The sequence below is a fragment of the Eublepharis macularius genome, chromosome 3, assembly GCF_028583425.1.
Source record: "Eublepharis macularius isolate TG4126 chromosome 3, MPM_Emac_v1.0, whole genome shotgun sequence".
In the NCBI taxonomy this organism is placed as follows: domain Eukaryota; kingdom Metazoa; phylum Chordata; class Lepidosauria; order Squamata; family Eublepharidae; genus Eublepharis; species Eublepharis macularius.
In genome coordinates, this window is record NC_072792.1 from 80,548,410 (window position 1) to 80,572,961 (window position 24,552).

At 46.9% G+C, this 24,552-nt stretch overlaps 1 protein-coding gene across 1 annotated transcript in view; it reads right to left on the reverse strand.

Moving 5' to 3' along the window:
* The window catches only part of DMD (dystrophin), a 2,144,806-nt gene that overhangs the window by 1,251,101 nt on the left and 869,153 nt on the right, over nucleotides 1-24,552 (reverse strand). The window contains exons 12-14 of the mRNA XM_054973282.1: nucleotides 24,112-24,231; nucleotides 8,596-8,697; nucleotides 8,404-8,511 (exon numbers count right to left, since the gene is read on the reverse strand). Of these exons, the coding sequence (XP_054829257.1) occupies nucleotides 8,404-8,511; nucleotides 8,596-8,697; nucleotides 24,112-24,231 (330 nt within the window). The remainder of the gene's footprint in view (nucleotides 1-8,403; nucleotides 8,512-8,595; nucleotides 8,698-24,111; nucleotides 24,232-24,552) is intronic.

Genomic DNA, 24,552 nt, shown 5'->3' on the forward strand with positions numbered 1-24,552 from the left:
GACCCAGAAAGGGGCGATGCAGGCACATGCATCACTGCTAAGCCAACCAGAGGCCACCCACCTGCTTATGCCCTGAAGGCTCTTCTTCTTTCCTCCTCAGTTTGGGGAGGGGCATGATTGTGGGTTATTGGGAGCCCACTCAGCTGCCCTGAATGCCCCATGGCTAAGACTACTCCTGGGAAAAGGAAATGGAATAAAGGTGGAAAGATGTATTCCTCATTAGAACCTAGGGTCTTGAGTTCTGGGCTGGCTGGTTAAATCTCCATGGACAGAACTAAATGGTTGCACAACCTGTTTTGTTACATGTGCCATTTTATTTTGTTTTGCAATCTCTAACCAATCTGGAAAGAGTAATTTGACCATCAGCTTATATGTTAATGATACCAGCAAAAATTTCCACCATAGAGTTTGGACATGCTTATAACTGCCTTTCGGATTCTTGTGGTAAATCAACTGCTCACTAGCAAGACCTGACCAAGTCTGGTACATTGTTGAACAAGGGCTTAGGTGGTGCTAGATTTTGTATTTTTCTAAACCATTAGGGATAACTGAGCTGTAAATGAAAATGAGTGGAATACAATAACATCTGAAAAGAACTCTGTGCCAAGAAGAAAATATTTAAGTCCAAAGAATCTGGCACTTACCCAGCTGCTGCACCGCAGCTTAGCTGGGTGCCGGAGTTTGCCCCTGCGGCAGGAGAGGGAGGCAGAGCAGTTGCCCGGGCATCCGGGTCTTTTGGCTGGGGCGGAGACACGTGCCTTAGAAGGCGTCTCCGCCCTCCAGCCTCAGTCCCTTCCACGCGATCGGCCGGGATGGACGTGCTTTGCGCGCTCCCAGTGATCCGTGGAGGGAAAAGGGGCCAGCGGTGCTCTGTGCTTTAGAGCGGCCGCTTTCCCGGCGGCGTGGTACTCCGCTTTGGCCTGGAGCGTCGGTGCGGCTCCGCGGCTTTTCCAGGGAGGTTCTCGTTGCTGGCACAGCGCGGGCCCAAGGGACCTTGTGGCCCGGGAGACACCGCTTTGGCCTGGAGAGGCGGCTGGCGTCGAGCCTTGCTTTTTGGATGACTGCGCCAGCTGCATGACGCGGGCCTGACGAGTGGCGTGGCCCGGGAGTCACCGCCGGATTTCGGCGGCAGGGTTTGTTCAGGTATTAGTGCCCGCCCTTCTAGGCTGGAGGATTCTTGGCCTTGGCTAGGCAGGGGGGGGGTCAGATCGGGGCGAAGCCCCCTTCATTCTACCCGGGGGTGTAGCTGCTCCTTGGCGTGCCCCCTCCCTCCCTCTGGCTTGCTGTGCCACGGCCGCCATTTTGTGTCGCAGCCACCATTTTCATGGACGGGTGACGCAGTTTGAATAACAGGGACGCCATTTTCTGTCGGCCTTATTAGTTACCCCCTCCCCCCCTTTTTAAGGTGCTAGTTATTGGTGGTGCGGTCTTGATTGGCCTTCCCACCCAACCCTCCACTCTTGCTGTTCTTGCCTTTGGCTTACAGCTTGGGGCTATTGTGGGTGGTGCCCAGTTGGTTAAGGTATGCACCAGTTGCATAGCAGCGGGCATGGCTTCCGGGAAAGGGAAAGGCCCAGGCAAGGGCAAGCAGCCTGCCAAGAAACAGCCCCCCAAGAGGGCTTGTCCATCTGTTTCTTCTTCAGAGGATGAGGGGGAAGAAAACTTCCACTTCAAAATTTTAAAACGCCTTGAGGCCCTGGAGAAGGCTAGAGGTGGTGCAGCGGGTGCTGTAGATATGCAGAAGTGTTCCAGGCCAGTTAGGGCTGCTTCCAAGGTGGCTTTTAGGACCAAAATTTTAAAACGTATTTCTGCCCTTGAGTCTGCAGTGGGGGCGGATGGAGCCGGACCCAGCCGAGAAGCGGAAGTCGACTCTCCTGCAGCTGTTGTGGTGGCTGAGGTGGAACCGGCTGAGCACGGCAACGGGGAGCAAGTGGCTGTGGCTGTGCAGCCTGCCGGCATGGAGGGTAAGTCGCCCCTGCCTATGCAGGCATACACATGGCCATGGGGACCCTGGGGTCAGGCCGCTGCCTCCGGGTCTCTAGGTCTTACTCCACCTACACACACACTTAGCACTTCTACTCAGCCCACAGCTGGTTATCCAGGGTGGTCGGTGCCGGCTCCTGGTAATGCCAGTAGTACAGCAGAGGGGAGTTATCCTCAGTTAGCTTGGGGGGCTGGGGAGGTGCAGCATCCTAGAACCCAAGCAGCGATGGGGCAGTTTACACCTTTTTCTCCTTGGGGATTCCCCCAGTACAGTCTGTCCCCTTATGGAATGGTGCCTTACCGTGCCTTGCCTTACGGTGACACGGCACTTCCTTTAGGTGATCATCTTACCCAGGCGACTATGGATAAGATAGTGAAGGGGGAGTACATCGATGTCTTCAGCCTTCTCTTCAGGGAACTGGAGAAGAAGGACAAGGAAGACTTGGACGAACGGGATAAAGAAAAAATTAAGAGGAGGAAGGTGGACCGCAACTGGCACAATTGGCTGCCAGGTTTCCTAATTTATGCAAGCATACTTGGGAGAGCTCAGCCTTTACGGGCTGTCTCTCTTTTTCAGTACTTGAACATAATTTATCGTGGGTATACTGACTTCGTTGGTGCTGCTTGGTTGCAGTATGACGAAGAATTTAGGATGCGTGCTGCACTCCACCCTCAGTTGCCGTGGGATCAGATTCACCAGCAGCTATGGCTGCAGGTCATGTCCCCAGCAAAGCCAAACTCAGGCGATAGGGCCGATAGTGGCCACCTGATACATCGCCGTCAGGCGACGTCTTCTACCCGCTCCCAGGTGGGGCAACAGGTTCAACCCCAGTTGCCCTGCTGGGACTTTACGTCCAAGGGAGTGTGTAATCGTAGGGCATGTAAGTATAAACAAGAGTGCCCATCGTGCTCGGGCCCCCACTCCTACACATCCTGTCCTAGAGCTAAACCTGGCGGTGGGGGGCGGAGGTCAGGTGGTGGGGGATCCCAGCAGTTTACTGGTCAAGGGCCCCAACCCAGTAAAGGTGAAAGTGCTTGAGAACTTGTTGAAGGGCTATCCGAAGCGGCAGGATGCCTTGTATTTGTTTGAAGCTTTAAGTTTGGCTTTAGAATACAGTTTCAAGGGGTTAGGGCCCCCTTCATGTCTGACAATTTGCGTTCAGTAGTCGGTATGGAGGAGGTTGTTCGTGCTAAAATCAGGAAAGAATGTGTTGAGGGCCGGGTGCTCGGTCCGTTTACCGTGCCACCCGTACCGTGCCTTAGGGTCTCTCCATTGGGGGTAGTCCCCAAAAAAGCCGCTGGTGAATTTCGTTTGATTCACCACTTGTCATTTCCCAAGGGAGCTTCCGTGAATGATTTTATCCCAGGGGATCTTTGCTCCGTGCGTTACACCTCTTTTGACCAGGCGGTCAAAGTGGTACGCAGGTGTGGGCAGGGAGCTGAGATGGCGAAATGCGACATTAAGTCTGCTTTCTGCCTTCTCCCTGTACACCCAAACGATTTTGAACTGCTTGGTTTTTGCTTTAAGGGTGGATTCTACATGGATCGTGCCCTGCCTATGGGCTGCTCAATTTCATGCTCAGCTTTTGAGCGTTTTAGTTCGTTTTTAGAATGGGAACTGCGCCGCCAGCTTCACTGCCGCGACACGACGCATTACCTCGATTTTTTGTTCGTGGGACCGGCGGGCACTGCCCAGTGTGCCAGGCTGTTGGCGGGCTTCCAATCCCTTGCGATGGAGCTGGGTGTTCCATTGGCGGAGGAGAAAACTGAGGGCCCCGCCCAAGTATTAACCTTCTTGGGCATTGAGATTGATGCTGTCCACCAGACTTTTCGCCTGCCTGAGGACAAGGTGCTCAGACTTAGGGCTCGTCTGGAAGAGATTAGGGGCAAAAGGAAGGTTTCCCTGCTGGAGTTGCAGCAGCTCGTAGGCTACTTGAACTTTGCGTGCAGGGCAGTTGCCCCTGGGCAGCCTTTTTTGCGCAGGTTGTGTGATGTGATGGCATCTCTCCGTGCGCCTCACCACCGGCTCCGGATTAGTAAGGGTATGCAAGCCGATATTGAAACCTGGCACGAGTTCCTAGGGTCCTTTAATGGGGTTACCTTCTGGAGGGAAGACCTACTGATGGGCTATGGCCTACAGGTTGCCTCTGATGCAGCGGGGACCATAGGCTTTGGTGTTTATTTTCTGGGCCACTGGTGTGCTGACCGTTGGCCACGTGAATGGATGGCTATGGGTTTAGGTAAGGACCTTATGTTCCTGGAGTTTTTTCCCATCCTGCTGGCCATTTTTGTTTGGGGCCCAGAACTGTCCAACCATGTGGTGCACTTCTGGTGCGATAACATGGCAGTGGTTCAAGTAGTTAATTCCCTTACTTCTAGGTCGGCTAGGGTGATGCAGTTAGTTAGGGCATTTACGTTGAGGTGCCTTCAACTCAACATATTGTTTAGAGCTAGACATGTACCTGGCGTTGACAACTGTCTGGAGGATGCTTTGTCTCGCCAACAGATGGACTGCTTTCGGCAGCTAGCCCCCGGTGCCAACAGGTTTCCCTGCAGAATGCCCCCAGAGGTGTGGCGGCTTGGGAGTCAGAAGTGAACAGGGCTATTTTGTTGGCCATTGCTCCCAGCACGCGGAAATCGTATGGACATGTGGTAGGACAGTTGCGGGACTTTTGGGTCCGGGTAGGGTTGCAGCAACACTGGCCTATCCCGGTCGAGCATCTGTTACGCTTCTGCGTTGCTCAACGTGAGCGGGGAATGGCGGCTAGGTCCATTAGGCTAGGTCCAGCTCGCTGCCTTGGCATTTGTCAGCAAGGCGCGGGGAGTCGCTGACTTCACTGGTGATTTCCAGCTAAGAAAAATGCTTGAAGGCTGGGCTAGGGAGTCTGCTGCTCCCAGAGATCTGAGACAACCTATCTCCCCTGCAATCCTTAGGGGTTTGCAAGCAGTCTAGGGAGTGGTTTGTGTTTCTGAGTTTGAAACACGGCTTTTTCATGCGGCTGCGCTTACTGCATTTTTCGGGGCTCTGAGGGTGAGCGAGCTGGTCGCCCAATCAAGGCTGGATGACTCCGGCCGTGCCCTTCAGGTACAGGATATGATGTTTCTTGGTGGGAAAGTGACTATAAAGATTAGGCGGTCCAAAACAGATCAGAAGGGATGGGGGTCGGAGCTTATTTTGGGGCCATGTACTGAAAAAGGTTTGTGCCCCGTAAAGGCCCTTCGGCGCTATTTGGCTGTGCGTGGCGAAGGCCCTGGGTTGCTTTTCCGCCACGAGGATCTTGCCCCATTGACGAGGTACCAATTCTGGTCGGTGACCAGTAGAGCTTTACAGCGCTTAGGTTTAGATGGAGTCCGGTTTGGCACCCATTCTTTTCGAATTGGGGCTGCCTCCACTGCAGCTGCAATGGGGTACCCGTGTGACGCTATTCAGAGGGTGGGTAGATGGCGTTCTTCTGCCTATCAGTCATATGTACGGCCGTTGATGATGCGTGTATTTCCTACTGATTGATTTTTCTTTAGGTGTGGCCAGGCGTCCTGAATGGAAGTGGATCCTCATTGTGGGACACAATATGGTGTTCTGGGCAGCCGTTCATGCCAGAAAGTCCCCTATTGGATCTCAGCTTGGGCTCAGCGACAGTGCTGTCATCGAATGGTGTGGCCGGTGGGGTCTCCGATGGTCAGGGTTATTGCCCCTTTTGTTTAGGGGGCGGAGGGGTCTTCCCCCGCATATTGTTCTTATCCACCTGGGTGGAAATGACCTCGGCCTTTTGAAGGGCCGGGCCCTTTCGCTGCAAGTGATTGCGGACTTCAGGGTAATCAAGGCATGTTGGCCTGGTACCTTTATATTCTGGTCTGCGATGCTTCCTCGACAGCTGTGGAGGGTGACCCTCGAACCTAAAGGCATGGCGCGGGCCTTGCGCCAGGCTAATAGGGCCATTCAGAAGGCTTTAGCCGGGGGGGTTGGGAATTTTCCTCCTCCATCCTAGGATCCGGGCCACTTCTGCCAACCTTTACAGGTCTGACGGGGTTCACCTGTCTTCGGCAGGTAACAACATCTTTTTAGATGACCTGCGGCTAGGCCTCAGGTTGGCACTAGGCCACCTGTGGGGCACGGGGGCCTAAGCAGAGGCTTGGCCTTCCGCGTTGGCAGGAGAAGGTGGGGAGTAGGGAGCGGGCCGGTGAGCACCCCCTTGGCAATTCCCCATAGGTGGGGAAAGGGGTCTGTCAGGAAGGAGGGCATGCTTCATGGCTGCCACCACCTGTCTAGACCGCCTACAGGGAACCCCGGGTGCAAGTCCTTCCCTCACGCTGTATGGCTGAGGCTTTAGGAACTTGAGGGGGAACCCTTTGCCTGGCCGGCCGGGTCCAGGCCATTCTGCGAATGGCTCAAGCCCGGGGCAGCGGGGCTTGCCCAGGCAGGTCAAGGCAGAGGTCCTGGTTGGACCCCGTGGCTTGACCTGTACTGCCAGTTGGCCTTGCTGCAGTTTATTGTTGTTGTTATGTTTAATAAAGTGGCCCTTAGTTCCAAATACTGTGTCTGCTTCTTTCTTCTGACTGTGGGGGGCAATGCCCTCTGGAATTCTTTTTCGACACTCGTTTTGGTAACTCAGATACTATTTTTCAAGCTGCTCTGTCACTGCTTGCCCTTTTCACATTTCTAGAGCTTGTGTTGATCTACAGCTTTGGGGATTGGACTGGATGTGTGTGCATTTTAGTTCATAGAAATTTACTTGGGTTATAAGGTTAGGCATTGTGAATTGAGAGCAACGTATGCTTAAGGTTATGCTGCCAGATGGTCACAGTTTTTGATCTCCAGTTGTGACATATTATAATGAACATTAAATTTGTAGTCACCGTGTGAATCAGCAGGGACATTTAGCAGCAATTTTAAACCAGCTGTCAGGTACCTGTTAATTAGTTTGAGCAATCAAATGGCAAGATCTTTAAAATATAAAATCTTTTTGCTTTATTCAAAGTAAAATTGATAATTTAAGCCCTGGTTATGTGAGCATTACTGAAACAACTTATAATTACAACTTATAATTACAAACACATTTTATAGATTTAAGATAGCTCAGTGGCAAAGCACATGTTTTGCATTCAAAAGTGCCAGGTTCAATCAATCCGCACACTTCCTAGTTAAAAATGGATATAAATTCAAGACTACAATGATATTTTTATATGTCCATAATACAGGGCACAGATAATCATCTTTAAAATGACACAATACAATGAAAAGGTCTTTTACTTAGTACTTCCTACTGTCTTTATAACATATGTTTCCCTAGCTGGGCTGGCCCTCTACATGGAGCTGGGTATGAAATTCAAGTCATTTCCTTAAAGGTAGTAAATTGTATTTCATGACATACCATCAGGAAAGGCCTTTCCTAATGATACTGTCTGTTTCTTTGTCTTTTTATAGATTTGATTTGGTTTTGCTCAGAGCTACATTCCATTTGGCCCATTTTGTTGTGACTAATAGAATAAGGAAATTATTACCCTAGTTGAATTTTGTTTTAAAAACAGCAGGACATAGATATTGGGGAGGTAGTTTTGACCACTACTGCTTCTTCAAGTAAGCATTGTAACCAGTGAGGTAGGGAATAACAAGTATGGCTTGGGATTCATCTGACTGTAGGGCTGGTCTTATTTTTAGCCTAAAAGATAACTGCACTGCCTTGTGTTTCATTCATAGAGACTGCACTGCACTGCCTTGAGTTTCATTCATAGAGACACTCCCAATTTTAGAAGAACCATAGTTGTTATAGGCTATCAGAGTAGAAGTGTTTGACATGCATTATTTTTGTACTGGCCTATAACTAAAGTGAGAGGGATAGGATTGTGTGATGAACACATCAAAGGCTTACAGGGCAGGGCAGGGTAGACAACATAGACAGCGATAGTAATAAGTCAATAATTGATAAGTCGATATAATAATTACTAACAACCTTACTGGTTTAATTCTCATCCCTGTCAGAAGTTTGACAATAGTAACACTTCCTGTAAAGATTAGTGAGATGTTTTTGACGTGTAATATACGTTGTATATTTTAAGCTTCCAGCACAGGGGTCTCCTGCCTTCCCTTACCAAGGTATCTCTCTGACCCACCTCAAAAATTCTGATGGTGGGGGGGGCAGATAATATCATGAACATGATGGGAGGCAAAGTGGAGGTATATGTGACACTAACAAACAGGATGAGAGCAAAACGGGCCCTTCTTATCAACAAAAAAATAATAGTAGGATATAAACCACTGTATAAATGATGTGTTGTTGTTGCTGTTATTCTTTATATCTCACTATAGGGCCCTATGTCGTTTGCATTAACTGAGTAATGTTTAGTCATTGCTGTGCCAATGATTAGCTGAAATTTTTAGTAGAAGAGAAATTAACAAAAAGAAAAGCTCTGTAAACAACATACAGCCAACTTCTGTAGATTTTCCAGCATTTCATTCTGATCTTTGAAATCAGTGGTATGAATATTGTTCATAGCATCCTCCTTCTCCATAAGCCATACATCGAAGAGACCCTAAAAACAGGAAAAGCCTTTATGAATACCAAACAAAAAAAATGGTGAGCAAACAATAAATTGTTACCTACCAGTGTTGCTCACCTGCTCTTCAGTAAATTGTTGCCATTTTCGTAGAATATCTTGTAGCAGAAACCAACGTTCCTCTGTCCATCTGCAAATGGCTGCCCATCGGTCTCCTAAATTCTAAAAAGATATTCAGATCTTAGTAAAACAGTAGGATTTGAGCCCAGTGGAGCCCAGTTAAAGAGCCCAGTTAAAGAGGAACAAGATACCTTCTTGGTATCTGAAGAAGCGAGCTTTGACTCTCAAAAGCTTATACCCTGAAAAATTGTACTAATCTCCAAGGTGCCACTGGAATCAAATCCTCCTGACCTTAATACTTAATAAGTATGTTTCATATTGATTCAAACTCACTATGTTTCTATTGGGTATTGAAACCGAGCTGTTAACAACATTTATATAATAATGTCTTCTTTAAGACTGCAGATATTTGTATGCCATCTGAAGTAGTTAATATTATTGTCTGAAGGAGCACAGCAGTGAACTGAATTGTAATTATTAAGCAAAAAGATTATGAAGACAAACAATTAATATTAAAGGTGCAAATAGTACTCTGTGATATTTTTTTTAAAGATTTTTATTGGGTGAGTGAAATTTAATATTACAATTTTTTTTATTAATACCCTCATTTCCATATTCCCCCACCCTTTCCCCTCCCCCCTTTATCTCAGACTTCCAACAGTTTTCCAACCCGCTGTCTAAATCTACTGCTTATATCTTTAATCAATGCTTATCTGCTTATATCTTTAATCAATGCTTTAATCAGTTGAAGAGCCTTATGTTGGCCCTCTCCCTGCAGAGCAAAGCCACCCACCTCTTCACCCTCTGACACTGCAAGGATTCCTATTAATTCACTAACCTGGAGCAAGGAAATCTTTACACTTCCTTATTCTTCTCTAGTGGTATAAGAAAAAAATGCTTGCATTTCTAGAATATTAAAAGTTATCAGGATTGCACGGAGTGGGTCTTAGTGATTCAAGAGCCCTGGGCAAAATCAAGGATGTGCTCCCCGTGTCCCTCTTTATTCCCACCCAACCCACTCTGAACAAGAATAAAGTGTCCAATTTTACAATGCATGTAACTTTTTTGTAAACTTCCATATTATTTCACAACTTCTATTCCCCCCACTTCACTTTTCTGCCCCACTTAGATAATTTCATTTTATTTCTTCTGGCTAACTTTGCCTACATAATGCTAGCTGACAATTGAGGCATCTGGAATTGGTTGCAGGACCTTTTTGCAATCAGACAACATTGAAAAAGAAGAAAACTATCCGATTTTTCATTATTTATTTATTTAAAATATTAATTGCCTTTTCAGCATGTAGGAACTCAAGACAGCTTACACTGGACGATGCAAGCGATATATTATTCAGTACGTTATATAGTCCCCAGTAGACATGGGCATGAACTGCATTACGAACCAAAAAAACCCACAAACTCCCTGATCGTCTGTTTGTGATCCGGCAGTTTGTGAGGATCCATGGCCAACGAACCAGCATTCGTTGGAAGCCCGGTTTGTTGCGTTCGCCCGTGGTTCATGAAGCCAGACTGTCAGGCACCATCAATCAATTCCCTTGGAAACAGAGCTGGGGGAATGCCTGAACTCTGTCTGCACTTCTTCTGTCGCCCTGGAAACCCAAATCGAAGCCCAGCTTACCTTGATCGGTGGTCTTCCTTCCAACCATGGAGCTGCAAATTGGTTACAATTGGTTACATGGGAGAAGACACCCGGGGGAGGGAGGGGGAAGGGGGGTGTTCTGTAGCCATGGGCACTCCAATCTCATCCCTACAAACCCAGATAGGCAGTTCTGATGGCCAAACCCTTGTACACTGGGCCAACGTCAAATGGTGGCTCTATTTGTATCGAGTGGGAGTTTCCTGGGGGCCTCAGATTGGAGAGGGTATAATTCCAAGATCCCTATTGGAATCTTGACCAAATTTGGATGCTGGCTGGAGGAGAGTCTGCTAAACACTCCCTGGGAATATGGGCTCTCTAAGTGCAACAGGGGCCGTTCCAACTCCCACGAACCACGAACTGGTTCAGTAACGGGAAATGTTCGTTACGGTTCATTTGTTTGGGTTCATCGGCGGCACCAAACCACGAACCACAGGTTCATTAATTTTGGGGGGTTCATGCCCATGTCTAGTCCCCACTAGCAATTATAAGAAGAAACAGTGGAAACAAAGCTGCAGCTTACACCAGAACTTACCAGAAGGACTAATAAGGTTTCTGATTCTAAGGAGGTTCTTTTTAGGTCTCTTCAGTATGAAATGCTTAGTTCATACATGACTGTATCTTTTATTAATGATTTTTATATGTGATTGTGGATCAACAAAGGTCTAACACCACAAGAAAATATTCTATATGCTATGATACAACATCAAACATATTTTGCAGTTGAGTCCATTCAGCAATTAGTCATCAACTGTCCAAGAACCAAATGATATACATGCAAGTATGAAACAACCCTAAAAAGCATCTTCATTCTGCAGTCAATGTTCAACAATGTCAGTGACAACAGCACATAATATTTTTGCATATCAGTCTAATAAACTGCAATGATATCCTGCGCTTCAAGTTTTATTAATATTGTTCTATGGCTTCCCAAACCAATTTATTTTCTCTTATTTTTTTGTAATACAGCATTTACCCTCCTCTGCAAAAGGTTTTTATACTTCAGCCAATTCCATTTTGTAAAGGAAAAAAATTCTTTGTTCTTAGCATTTGCAGTAAGTACTCTGCAGTTCTGCCTACAGTGCCTGTGATCTATATTTAGAACTGTTCTTCCTTAATCTAGCAGCCAGTACCAAGTCAAATGATACAAGGTCTCTCTGACTTGCACTTACTTTAATATGCCACAATTTGCATGCTGGAAGAGGTTTGAGATGCTTACTAAAATCAAAACAAGGTGAAACATCTATTTGAAAATTAACATGTATTCAAAGAGAAGCAAGAATTATACTGTTTTATGAAAATGTAACTTAACAGTCTGCCAAAATGCAACTGATGAAGAAAGTAGAATAATCGAATTATTGTTTTGGCAGTGATTTTAAACTGAAAGTAGCACTCTTCTTTTTATTGTTAATGGTAAGAACAAGAGCAAGTAAAAAGGGGCAAGCATAGTAGATTATTTTGTTGCATCTGCTGACTTACTCAAAAGAGTTGAAAACTTGGAAGTAATAGAATATTTGGGAAATGATCACTGCCCAGTGCAATTATTATTATGCCTAGATATCTGACGCCTCTCCTCACATGTAATGAACTTAGCTTTAGCCCAGACACATAATGGTGTAAAGCCATAGAAGAGAAATGAAAAAAAACAATTCTGGAATTTAATAGCAAAAGGATTAAACACAAGGTTCCCAGTGTCTTGCCACATTTCTGCAGTGATTTGGAAAGCTTTTTTTAACTTTTATTTTTGGAAATAGAGATATGCCGGATGGCAGATTGAAGCTGCCACTGAGCATGAAAGAATTGCCCCAGTAATGGCCAGTGAGGTCAGGATTCGACATGGGCACGAACAGCATTACGAACAAAAAAAACCCCACCGAACAGGCTGCTCCGCTGCTCGTGAACGGGCCTTTCGTGAGGCGCCATTCCAGCCAAACGCGGTCAGTGCAAGCCTTGTTCATAGTGCTTGGCAGCCGTTCAGGAAGCCAGACATCAGGTGCCTTCAATCAATTGCCTCAGCAACAGAGGGGAGGAGTGCCTGAACTCTGTCTGCACTCCCTCTGTCTCCTCGGACACCCGAATCAAAGCCCAACTTAGCTTGATGGGCAGTTCTTCCTTCCAAGCGTGGAGCTGCAAATCGGTAACAATTGGTAACGTGGGAGCAGACACTGGGGGGGAGGGAGAAGGGGGTGTTCTGTTGCCATGGGAACTCCAATCTCATCCCTGTAAACCCTGGTAGGAAGTTCTGACTGCCAACCACAGACCTCCTGCGTTTCTCAATGAATCCTCTGCTTATAAAAAGGCATTGCACCCCCAGTTCTGGTTTAACTTTCAGCAAGCAGTGGAGTGGGACAGAGCTCTTAATAGTGTTTTGGGAGAGAGAGAAGGTGAGTGCATTGGAGCTGGGCTTTTTTCTCTGTGTGTGGTGGGTGGGATAGGGAGCTATCCCTTCTGGTTCCAGGGCTGCTGCCAGGCCCTGGGGCCAAGCTCAGTGGGCACCTCGGCTGAGGGCTCACATTATTATCAGTGCCTGATCTGGTCAGGCTTCTGGGAGTGCTGCTGGGCTAGGCTCTAGCCCCAGCCTCTGGTTCCAGGGCTGCTGCCAGGCCCTGGGGCCAAGCTCAGTGGGCACCTTGGCTGAGGGCTCACCCTGATAATCAGTGCCTGATCTGGTCAGTTCTCTGGGAGTGCTGCTGGGCTATGGCTCTGGCCCCTCCCTCTGGTTCCAGGGCTGCTGCCAGGCCCTGGGGCCAAGCTCAGTGGGCACCTCGGCTGAGGGCTCACCATGATTATCAGTGTCTGATCTGATCAGGCTTCTGGGAGTGCTGGGCTACAGCTCTACCCCCAACCTCTGGTTCCAGGGCTGCTGCCAGGCCCTAGGGTCAAGCTCAGTGGGCACCTCAACTGAGGGCTCACAGTGTTGTCCCATTTTCTTTCCTCCTTCTTGTTTGCTGGCACAATGAAGCTTCAGGTGAGGGCAAAGGGTGGTCTTGGGGGAAGTGCAAAGATTGTCCTGGTTGCCCCACAGGAAGCAGTACTGGGCAGGGCTCTGCGGCAGCAGACTCCCACTCTACAAAAATCACCTGTGAAGGCTGTGCAGGAGGCCAAAGAGCCCTTGTCACTGGGGGAAGAGGAACTCTTTCAAATATTTGAGGAGGAGGAGGCCAAGGGATCCATGGAGGAATGGTTTGGGTTCGATGAAACATCCATCCCGTCCCCATCCCAAACTTCTGGCACTGTCCCTGCCTGCAGTTCACCCCTCACTCCATCTTCTGTTGCCTGTTCCACAGCACAGCCAGCAACCCTTCATCCTCCCTCCCCCAGAAGAGTTAGTGGTCCATGGTTCAAATCCGCTGCATGGAGGCCCTTCCAGGCCCTTCCAAATGACCCCCGTGTGGTGCGGAGCCGTGTCTGTGATGGGGTGGTGCGCAGGGGCAATGACCCAAAGCATCTGTCATTGATGGTCCTGACCAGGCACCTGAAAATGCACCACCCAAGCCTGTGGTCTCCGTCCTTGGCCAGTGAAGCATCTGGCAGGGGGAGACAGAGGGCTACTAGCTCCTCTGAGCAGGGATCAGTGGGATGGTCACCGGAATCCACCCCAAGCAAGAAGCCTTGCCTAGAGGGTGCTGCTGGTGGGAGCAGAATGGTCAGGCAGGCCGCCCTTGGGGAGGTTGTTCCATCAGGGTCGGGGATAGTGCCGTTGAAAAGGGTGAGATCAAGGGCTCAGGAGGCAGGTGTTCATGTGGTGGCGGAGATGATTGCCCTGCAAGGATTCCCGCTGTCGGTCGTGGAGGGTGTGGGCTTCCAAATGCTGCTTCAGTACTTTGCCCCATGGTTCTCCATGCCATCACGCTGCCGCGCCGTTAGGCATCAAGTCCTGCCTGCCCTCTACCAGTCCATGTGAGACATGGTGCTCAGGGAGCTGTCAGCCACCAAAGGCCATAGCGTCTTCATGGCCAACCTCAGGAGTGGCTGCCATCACGAGTACCTTACCATCACCACCCACTGGTGGCAACCAGAAGACCTCCGAAGCCCCGGGCCAAGAACTGTTCCCCAGAAAAAGGCGCCATGCTTGACACAGGCTTAAAGGGTGGCTCTTCTCCAAGCCCGTGGGATGGACAAGGTCTATATGGGGAAGAACACTGCCACTACCATGAAGGCGGCTCTGAGGGAGTGGACGGCAGGGGTGGAAGGGTTTGTCCGTGACTTCATGGTGATGGACGCTGGAAGCAACATGTTGGCAGCCCTGAAAGAGGCATCCCTCCCTGACCTGGTGTGCATGGTGCAGAAGCTGTACCTGGTGATGAGGGAGGTGCTCGGGTTGGGGAGCAAGCCAAGGGACAGCTGGGACAAGGGAAACTTGTGGACATGCAATCTGCTGGAGAGCTGCCCCCGCATCGCTTCCCACTTCTCCCGCAGCATGAATTCTTCCCGCAAGCTGTTCCAGAGGCAGGGGGAGGGGGGAGACCCTGAGCACCAACTCTTTCAGGACCTGCCCACCTGCTGGAACTCCACCTACAACATGATATGTCGTCTGGTGGAGCAGAGGGGCCCGTTGCAGGACATCCTGTCTTCCATGGACATTCTAAGGAGAGGAGAGGATCTGAACCTCAGCTCCATGGATTGGAGAGTCCTTGCCCAGATGTCCCAGATGCTGAAACCCTTTAAGGAGGCCACTGAGCTCCTGTGCTCCTATGAGCCCAGCCTGGTCAGGCCATCCCCCTGATCTATGGGCTTGACCAGTTCCTGGCCATGGAGCTCGAGCATGAGACAGAGCTGCTTGCCAGGGTCCGGGACTTTGTGAGGAGGATCCAGGTGTGCGTGGCTGAGCGCTTGCACCACGAGGCGCCATACCAAATGGCCTCCCTCTGTGACCCCCAGATCAAGGGCAGCATCGCCATGCGGGCAGGTCAGATGCTGCGGTGGAGAAAGGAGCTCCGCAAACCGGTGCTCCATTACCAGAAAGAGAAGTCTGGCCTGAGGGAACCGGGCAGGGGTGAGGGGTGGGCGGAGGAGAAGAAGGAGCAGGAGGAGGGGTGGGGGAAGTTGGGAAGAGAGCCATGCCAGGATAGACCCTCCCAAATGGCTCCGTTTGATCTCTGAGCCTCATTGGTGGGCTGCGTGGTTGGCTGCAGCTCAGTGGGCTCATCGCTCTTGGTGGAGGACTCAGTGGGGGCTATGGTGCAAGAGTACCTGGTGGAGCCCACTGAGTCCCCTCACTCTAATCTCTTGGAGTATTCGGTGAGCAAATCTTCCATCTGGCTGAACCTGTCCATCATGGCAACCAACATCCTGTCTTGCCCTCCCACCAGCGTGCAGAGCGAGTGGGTGTTCTCCCACCTAGAAGACCTCCTCCGTCCCTGCCGCTCACATCTGCACCCAGACCTGATGGACATGCTGAACTTCGTGAAGGTCCACCTCAACCTCCTAGGGCATGTATGGCGCCAATACCACCCCACTCCTTGGACCTGAAGCTATCGGCCCTCTGAGCCTCCCCAAGTCTATTGTGGCTCTCGGCCAAGGTGCTGTGCAGCGGGCTCCAGCACTCCTCGGTTCTCGGGGCTGCCTCCATGGCTGGCAACCTCTGGTCCTCCTCTCCCAGACAAGTTCCCCAATGGCCCCTCTGTCTCCCTCTCCCTCTCTTGATGGCAACTCTACGACCCCTCCCTACAACCTGTCCAGCCCATACTGTCCTCTAGCTGACAATTCCCCAGATGGTCCCTCTTTCATCTTCACCGTCTGCGGTTGCAACCACTTCAACCCCTCCAAACGACCTCTCCTTTCCTGCCCACCCCATCCTTTCCACAAAGGTCAGACAGTGGTTGATGTCAGCTGCCGCCGCTTTTGGCCACTGCTGACAGCTCTGCTGCTGCTGATGGTAGTGGTAGGGCAACACAGCCTGGGAGCCCCTATCTATGGGCTCCCACTGGCCCCTCTGGGCATGGGAAGGATAGGGCCCTCCCACCTACCCTTTCCTTGAAGGCAGGAGGGTAGGTGCTGTCTGCTGCTGCTGCTCTTGGCCACAAGGGGCAGATCACGAACTGTTGCACAGGAAGTTGTGGAGCACGGGGACCCCCATCCATGGGCACCTGCTGTTCCCTCCCCTCTGAGCAGAGGGGGTGGTTCCCGGCCACAACACCCATCCTTTCTGTGAATGCAGGAAGGTTGGTTATGCCGTCAGCAGCCTGCCTCCCCCACAAGGGGGGGAGGGCATCCTCCACCACCTCGACGGCCAGCATGTCTGCTTCTAAACATTAGGGGAGGGCCCCACCTCCCACCTCCCACCTCCCATACTTGGTTCTTTCCTTCCAACTTTCCAATGATGGGATAACACAGACAGTAATGCGATCCACCTGTCTCCCTAATATCCCTGAACATGGCATTGGTCTCTTCTGTCAATCCAATACAGGTATTCCATGTATCCATGCATCCCTCTATCCTATATGACTATCCTATACATCTATGCACCTGTCTATTGAGAAACCTATCTATCCCATGCACCTAAATATCCAGGGCTCCATGTCTAGCCAGTGTGTTTGTGCGGTGACCGCCTCTGCACCACACGTGACGTGGACAAGAGCATTGGCTCCAATGCCGTAATGTCCCCATCTGGTGGACGTGTGTTGGTGTCTCTGACCCACCAGGGTGTGTGTTTGTGTGTGCAAGGCCTCCACATATGCCATCATGTCTTGCTGGAGGGTTTTCTTTGCAGACTGTTGCTGGGTCATTTGGTTATGTGGTGGCTGCAGGCATACTGCCTTGACGGAAAGTAGCCTCGGGGAGGCCTGGTGGGTGGGCACAAGGGGGATGCTGCCGGCCAGCGGCCAGACCCCCTGCCCATGAGAGGGGAGGTGGCCCACCTTAAGGTCTACTGCATGGGCCAATGTGGACTGGGGAGGGTGGTTTGTATTGAATGGGAGTTTCTGGGGGGTGTCAAATTTGGGAATGTATAACTTCGAGATCCATACTGCAATCTTGACCAAACTTGGATGATGTCTGGAGGACAGCCTGCTGCACATTCCCTGTGAATATGGGCTCTCTAAGTGCTAAGGGGGCTGCTCTGGCACCACCGAACACCGAACACCAAACACGGTCAGTAACGGGACATGTTTGGTTCCGGTTGGCTGTTCGTGTTCATTGTTGGGAACGAACACTGAACAGCCTGTTCAGGTTTTTTTCCCCCATTCATGCTCATGTCTAGTCAGGATCTTAATCAAGCAACAACAACAAAAAAGGGAAAGCATCTGGCCCTGACGAAATACCAATGGAATTATTTAAAATTGATCCAGATTGGTGGGCACAGATTTTGGCTTCAGTTTTTACTGATATAAATAAGACAGGAAATATGCTCCAAAACTTGGGCAGGTTGATAATTGTTCCGATCTATAAAAAGGGAGTTCCAATGGACCCAGTGAATTATCATCCAGTAAGTCTGTTATCCACTATAGGAAAACTCTATGCCACAATGCTTTTCGAAAATCTTAGATCCTGGATCAAAGGAAATGATATTCTGGGGAATGAACAGGCTGGTTTTAGGAAACACACAAGTACCGTTGATCATTGCCACATACTCTAGTATTTCATAGACAAATATATGAGCTCTGGAGAAAGCATTCTAGCAACTGCCTTCATGAATCTTAAATCAGCATTCAACACAATCTCCAGGCCCGCTTATAGGGAAAGCTGAAGAAGTATGGCATTGAATCATGCCTTCATTACCTAATACAACAACTATACAGCTATCCTACTGCCCGGGTTAGATGTGGAGATTCAGGATCAGGACAACTATCTGAGCCATTTACCTTAGATAAAGGCATCAAGCAGGCATGTATTCTTGGCCCCAGCTGTTTAATTTATATATAAAGGATCTTAGATCCTTCTTCTGAGGAATGCTTGCCATCTTCTGTATATAGGTAAGTGTGAAATTCCAATCCTATTGTATGCTGACAATGCAGTGATAATGTCCTGATCTGATGTAGAACTACACAAATTAATTAAAAACTTTAAGTATTACTATCACCATGAAGGCTTGTCTATTAATGTAGTGAAATCCAATGCCATGATATTTAGTAAAAGGAAAAGAGGGAAAATCTTCAGATGGTGTATAGCAGGCCAATCTGTGCAACAGGATAACCAATTTAGATACCTGGGAATTCAGTTTGAAACATACCTTGCATGGAAAACACATGTGAACTTGGCAAGGAATACTGCCTTGAGAGTAGGGAGGACAATTGTAAAACAACTTTTATACAGTGGGAGGTGAATTTGTCCCCTCGGCCTTAAAGGTATATAATGCCAAGTTTCTAAATCAATTTTTGTATGGTGCAGAAATCTAGATTCAGGCTGCTTCTGAACGAATGAATTACATCCAGTATGATTTTTTTCCAATGCTTACTGGCTACTCCCAGATGTGTTTTGGGAATAGCTCTGAAAGCTGAATTGGGAAAAATATTGATCGAAGCTGAAGCATGGATAAAAGCATTTCTATTTAAAGTAAAGCTTTTAAAATCTAAGGGAGGGCCAGCTCCAATTGGACTAATTCAGGTAAATAAATATAATAGTCAGAGGGATCTATTATTGAGAAAGAAAATGAAATGCCAAGGAATAACAAACAATATGGTCAAAATTACAAAGACCAAAGATATAATTAGGCAAATAAAAATGCGCGTTAGGAAGTTGGACATTAGTGGTACATCTCTTAGGGCACAGAGGGTATGTTTGACTCTTTACTTAGTTATTGCCCTCCTGATGTCACTGCCAAAGTATTTGTATCATCTGACAGTACCAAAACTCAGAAGAGCTTTTACCCTGGTAATAGAGCCAGTTTGGTGTAGTGGTTAAGAGCACGGGACTCTAATTTGGAGAACTGGGTTTGATTCCCCACTCCTCCACTTGAAGCCAGCTGGGTGACCTTCAGTCAGTCACAGCTTCTTGGAGCTCTCTCAGCCCCACCCACCTCACAGGGTGTTTCTTGTTGTGGGGATAATAATAGCATACTTTGTAAACCACTCTGAGTGAGTGTTAAGTCATCTTGAATGGTGGTATATAAACTGAAAGTTATTATTATTATAAGAATGAATGCCTTCCTTCGGTAGTTTTGGAGAGTAGATACAAGAAAGTGCCATATGCTAACAGAACATGTAGATGTCCATATGATAAAATGGAAACCGTTGAACATATGATTATAGAGTGTCCCATATTTAATGAGCTGAGGGCTAGCTTAATTATCCCTCTACTTAAAAATATGGAACTACTTAATATGAGAGCCCGGGTGATGCAGTTACTATCAGATCCAAATGATTCCATTGCTCTTTCTGTGGCAAAATATATAGGGGCAATAATTAAACATCAGAGACATGATATCAAGTAAGGTTCTTCCCATTTTAATTTCTGCTTAAGGCAATAGCTGTATAAGCAGTACTAGATAGACAGAGATAGATACCAGAGCAAGTATAAGATAGGGCTAAACCAAACTGGGAAAACATTTCATGAACATTTTCCAAAGCAAGACATGCCCTTACTTTGATGGTTTTTCTGTGGTTTTTTTCAGAAGATGGAGAAAATGGTCGAATCCACATTCACCCATTACCCGCATGTTTATCGGATATCTTCCGTTTGCCTCCAATTCGCAATTTTTTCCTCTTCGTTCACATTCCTGCTTCCAATCCGTCTTTCTTGCGTGTCCCTCCGGTCACACGGCCGCTTGAAAACAGCTTTTTTGGGCGGGACCTTTTTTTCCGTGCCCATTTTTAAAAAAATTTTATTGAGCGCACTTTTCCGTTATTTCGATCTTGCCTTATAAAGAAACATCATTGAAGATAATGATGCCTCTCTTTCCCCCACTGACAGCACTGATGGCTCTCTCCAGTTTCTTTTTTGGAAATTTGGAAGCATGTGGGAAGCTTTCGTGGGCATTTCCTATGCAGGACAGTTCAGTGCCTGAATTTTACTGAAGTTTCACTTCCTTGGAGTGTCATTATTTCAATATTTCGTAATTTCGATATTATAGTAATATAAAATAAAAAAAATAAAAAACAGTTAAAAAGGAAGTTTCGCGAGTCCGTTCTGAGGATGGATTCACCCCAAAATGATTTTTCAAACTACCAGATTTGATTCAGAAACAGCATAATCAATAAATTCAATGCTATGAAGTCAAAAACAGTCTTTTGCAGACTACGGAGCACTTGCAAGTTGAATCAGCCAATAGGAACTCTCGGAACGGCCGGAGAGACAGGAAGGGGGGTCGTTTTTTAAAAAAACCACGTAAATTGCGCATTGGCCCGTTCACGGCCACCGTGAAACTCCCGTTGAAAACCTGTGACCACATATTCGGGAGAAATGCGAATGAAATGCGTCTGTTTAATGAGGTAATGTGACCGGCACTCGGGATTGCGTGGGGAATGCGGGGAACATGCGACTTAGAATGAGTAATGTGGATTCGACCAATGTTTGTGTATTTAATGTTTCATTAAATGACTTTGTTTTTAGTGATGTTGCCACAAAGCTATATTTAAGTCATTAAATAATTTCATGTTGTTATCCTATTATTTTTGACCAGAATTATCTGTGACTTATCTAGGAAGCACTGGTCTATTCCTCAAACTGTTTCATTAGCGTACATCATGTAGCTAATGTGACTGTAGCAGTAGAAAAGAGCAAGAGTCCAGTTGCACCTATAAGACTAACAAGATTTGTGGTAGGGTAGGAGCTTTTTTTGTTAGTCTTATAGGTGAAACTGGACTCTTGCTCTTTTGTACTGCTACAGACTATCATAGCTACCCATCTTGATCTAAATATGACTTGATCTAAACATGGCCGATAACTCAGCATGAAATTCCTAACTAGCTTTTCCAGGAAGAAAACACAGCAATTACAAAACAAAAAATGGCATAGAAGGAGAAGTAGATAGAGAAAATAATGGCAATGGACTTGAACAAGGGAACAAGAACTGTACTGTTCCAGCAGCAAGCTGAATATATTAATCAATATGTACTAGACTAGAATGTATGCCTATAGTTTTAAGAGAAGTGAATCTTGGGAATTGTAAAGCCTTACCCTACAGGTTCAGTTTCTGGGCCATTCAGAGCCTGCCAAAACTAGTTAAGGCCATTTCCTCTTTTGTTCATTCACACCTCAGCAGGGAGAGGAGCAAGTCATCTCTCTTTTTTCACCACATTCACTGAGTCTACAAAGTTCCACCAAGCGCCTTTATGCATGAAAGATGCACTCTCTCCTTTCATTATTTAGTAAGAACTGTGAGTAGAGACACCTTGAATGTATGAAAAAGTTGAATAAAAACCATTTAAGTTTTCTAAAAGTGAACACTCTGTAGAAAAAGAATGTATTTAGTCAGTAAGGTACACAGAAGCTGGAATAGTAGATGCAACCTTTATTTTAATATTGATGAACTCTGATGAAGGTATGCTGTATGTACGCTGTATTTTAACAACCCTTGTAGTGCAAAATCCTACTGTTCCTTGGACCCTGTCACCCCCCCCCCCTTCTTGGGAGTCCCTCCTCACGTCGGAATATGAACAGTTGCAGTTTAATTTTTTAAGCAAATATTTGGCACTACTTTATACCAAAATTGAAACAGTATAACATTGGGTATAGACTTAGTTAAATGTCTCCTAGACTTAGTTAAATAATGTCTCCTAAGACACATATTTAGTAAAACTGTTGAAGGTTCAATTGTCATGGAAGATATCTATCAGTGCATGGTTGTTCATGCTTCCATTTCTAGAAATTCTCACAATTGTACAAGTATCTCCATCATGAAGCAGATAAATAAACAGAGTTGTACTGCATCTAGCTGAACATATCATTCCCATGGATACTAAAGAAAGCCCTGCCAGTTCTTTGCCTGTTGGCTACATGTGAGTTGAATAATGAGATGGAACAGCAACAGTGATCAGTCTGCTGGAATGGCAGTGTCAAGGAGTTCCAGACCCCTGGGGCCCAGCCCAGCTCAGGGGAAGGGACACAGGCTGCCTGGAAGGTCCTGTTGCAAATAGCAAACCAAGTAAGCTGCCACCAGCTCCCCAGTCTATCCCTAGGTTAAGGAGTTAGGGAGCAAAGCTCCAGAGCCTATTAGGGAATTTAGCCAAAGCAAAGTCTACCTTGCAAGGATAAACTTTCAGGCAGAGTTCACAGCAAAAGAATAGATGTTTGGTAGGTGGATCTCAAGCACACATAGGGTGAGTTCAACAAAGGTTTTATAGCAGTGAGGCTTCAGAGTCTTAATAACCCACACAAGATAAAAATATAAAGGTTTATTAATTCCAGGTGCAGGGTTATCACACACCAGACAAAAAGTGAGCACAAACAAACAAAAACCTACAGCAGTAAGCTCTACATACCACAGTAAATTCTTAGGAGGCAAAGCAAGTTGGTTTCTCCATTGTAGCAAACAAAAGTCCCACAAAACAGCAAGGCAAAAGATGGAGCTTCAGTCCTTCTCATCAAATAGAGCCAGAAGCAAACCAAAAAAGCATAAGCAGAGGTCTAAGATAGACACTCAACATAAGCTTCTCCATATTGGTTAACAGCCAGTTTATATTGGTTCAAGCTGAAACCAAAGTGAGGCAGGACTAACCACACCCACTCCCAGCCTGACCACATCACCTGACAAGTGCACAAAGGGACGTGTGGAAGGTCTGCAGCTCTTGGCACACAACCCCAAACTACAGGTGTGAAGTTAATTACCAATTAGCTGGCAAGAACAGCTTATCTTGACTCAAGGACAGAGCATACATAACTTACTGCTAGTAAAAGTGAAAAGCCTCTCCAAAAGGGGGGAGGGAATTTCTCCAGCCAAGGAAGCCAACCCAGCTCTCAAAAGGGCTTCCTATACTCTTAAACATAACATTTTTTCTTTACAGGCAGCAGTGCTGGAAGGAAGCAAAATCACTGCTGAATGTTCCCAAGGAGTGGACCCCAGCCAAAATACAATCGCTGTCATCCACCGCAGATTTCCAGGCCTGACTTATCTGTCCATTTGCCTTCTCTGTGCTTGGGATAATGTGGAGGAGATTTCATTACCGGGATAAAAGGGATCCTGGAGAAAGTCAAATATGGCATCCAAGAGTTCAGCTGTTTCCAGCTGTGAGGGTAAAGAATGGTAAAGGCTGGGTTCAAGGAGAAAGCAGGAAATCTGGACAGCTGCTGCTTTCCCTCCCTCTGGATGGGAGAAAGGTCTGGTAAATGACCACATTAAGCAGTAAGAAACAGTGAGGTATTTGTCATGCAGAAGAAGTAGGACTACCAGCAATCACATATTCTATATTCACTCATATTAGAGCTTTACAGTTCAAGTTATATTTCAGTGATCCATGCCTTTAATAATCCCCAAGTGCAGAAAGAAGCTGCCCTGACCTAGATAGTCCAGGCAAATCTGATCATGTCAGATCTCAGAAGTTAAGCAGAATCAGGCTTGGTTAGTAATTGAATGGGAGATCTTCAATGAAGACCAGGATTGCAGAGTCAGGCAATGACAAACCACCTCTGTTAATCTCTTGCCATGAAAACCCTACCAGGGGTCACCATAAGTCACCTATGACTTGATGGTATTCTCCACCATTACAGAAGCAAGCTACATGAAAAATAATCCAGTCAACAAACTACATGTCAGTGACCTGCTGTAAAGAAAGACAACAACAACTTTGCTTGCCTTGTTTCATGACATACATTATTTAAAATGTTTAACCAGACTTGTTATATAGTGCTGAACATCAAAGAGACAAAACCTGATCATAATAATAAATTATAATTATAATTATTAAATTATAATAAAATAGAATTATACATTTCTGTAAATGTATCTTTTTCACTGCAATAATTCCATATGAGTGGAATAGTTACCTGAAGTTGATGTTCTAAGGCAGCTGTAGCTTTGTCTCCACTAGCTTCATCCACTACAACAACCATATGAGTGAGAGAATTCACTTTGACTTGTTCCTGTTCTAAATCTTCTTGAAGAGCCTATAATAGAGGAAAAATACAACTTATAATTAAGCCCTAGACTGACTGGGTGATTTGCCCCTTTATTATTGTTTTGCTTGAGGCATTCTTTGGAACACAAATATGCAATGCTACCTAGTTTCATTTAATCCAAAAGGATTTTTGAATGAAAGACATTGGAAATGCTGAAGTCTCATGAGATTTTTGTAATAACTGCTTTTATTTAAAGACATATAAACCAATCACAATTCACATCAGTGTCTGCCTCTTCTAAATTCAATCCAACATTTTTTACACACACACACACACACACACACACACACACACTTTCATCCATGTTCT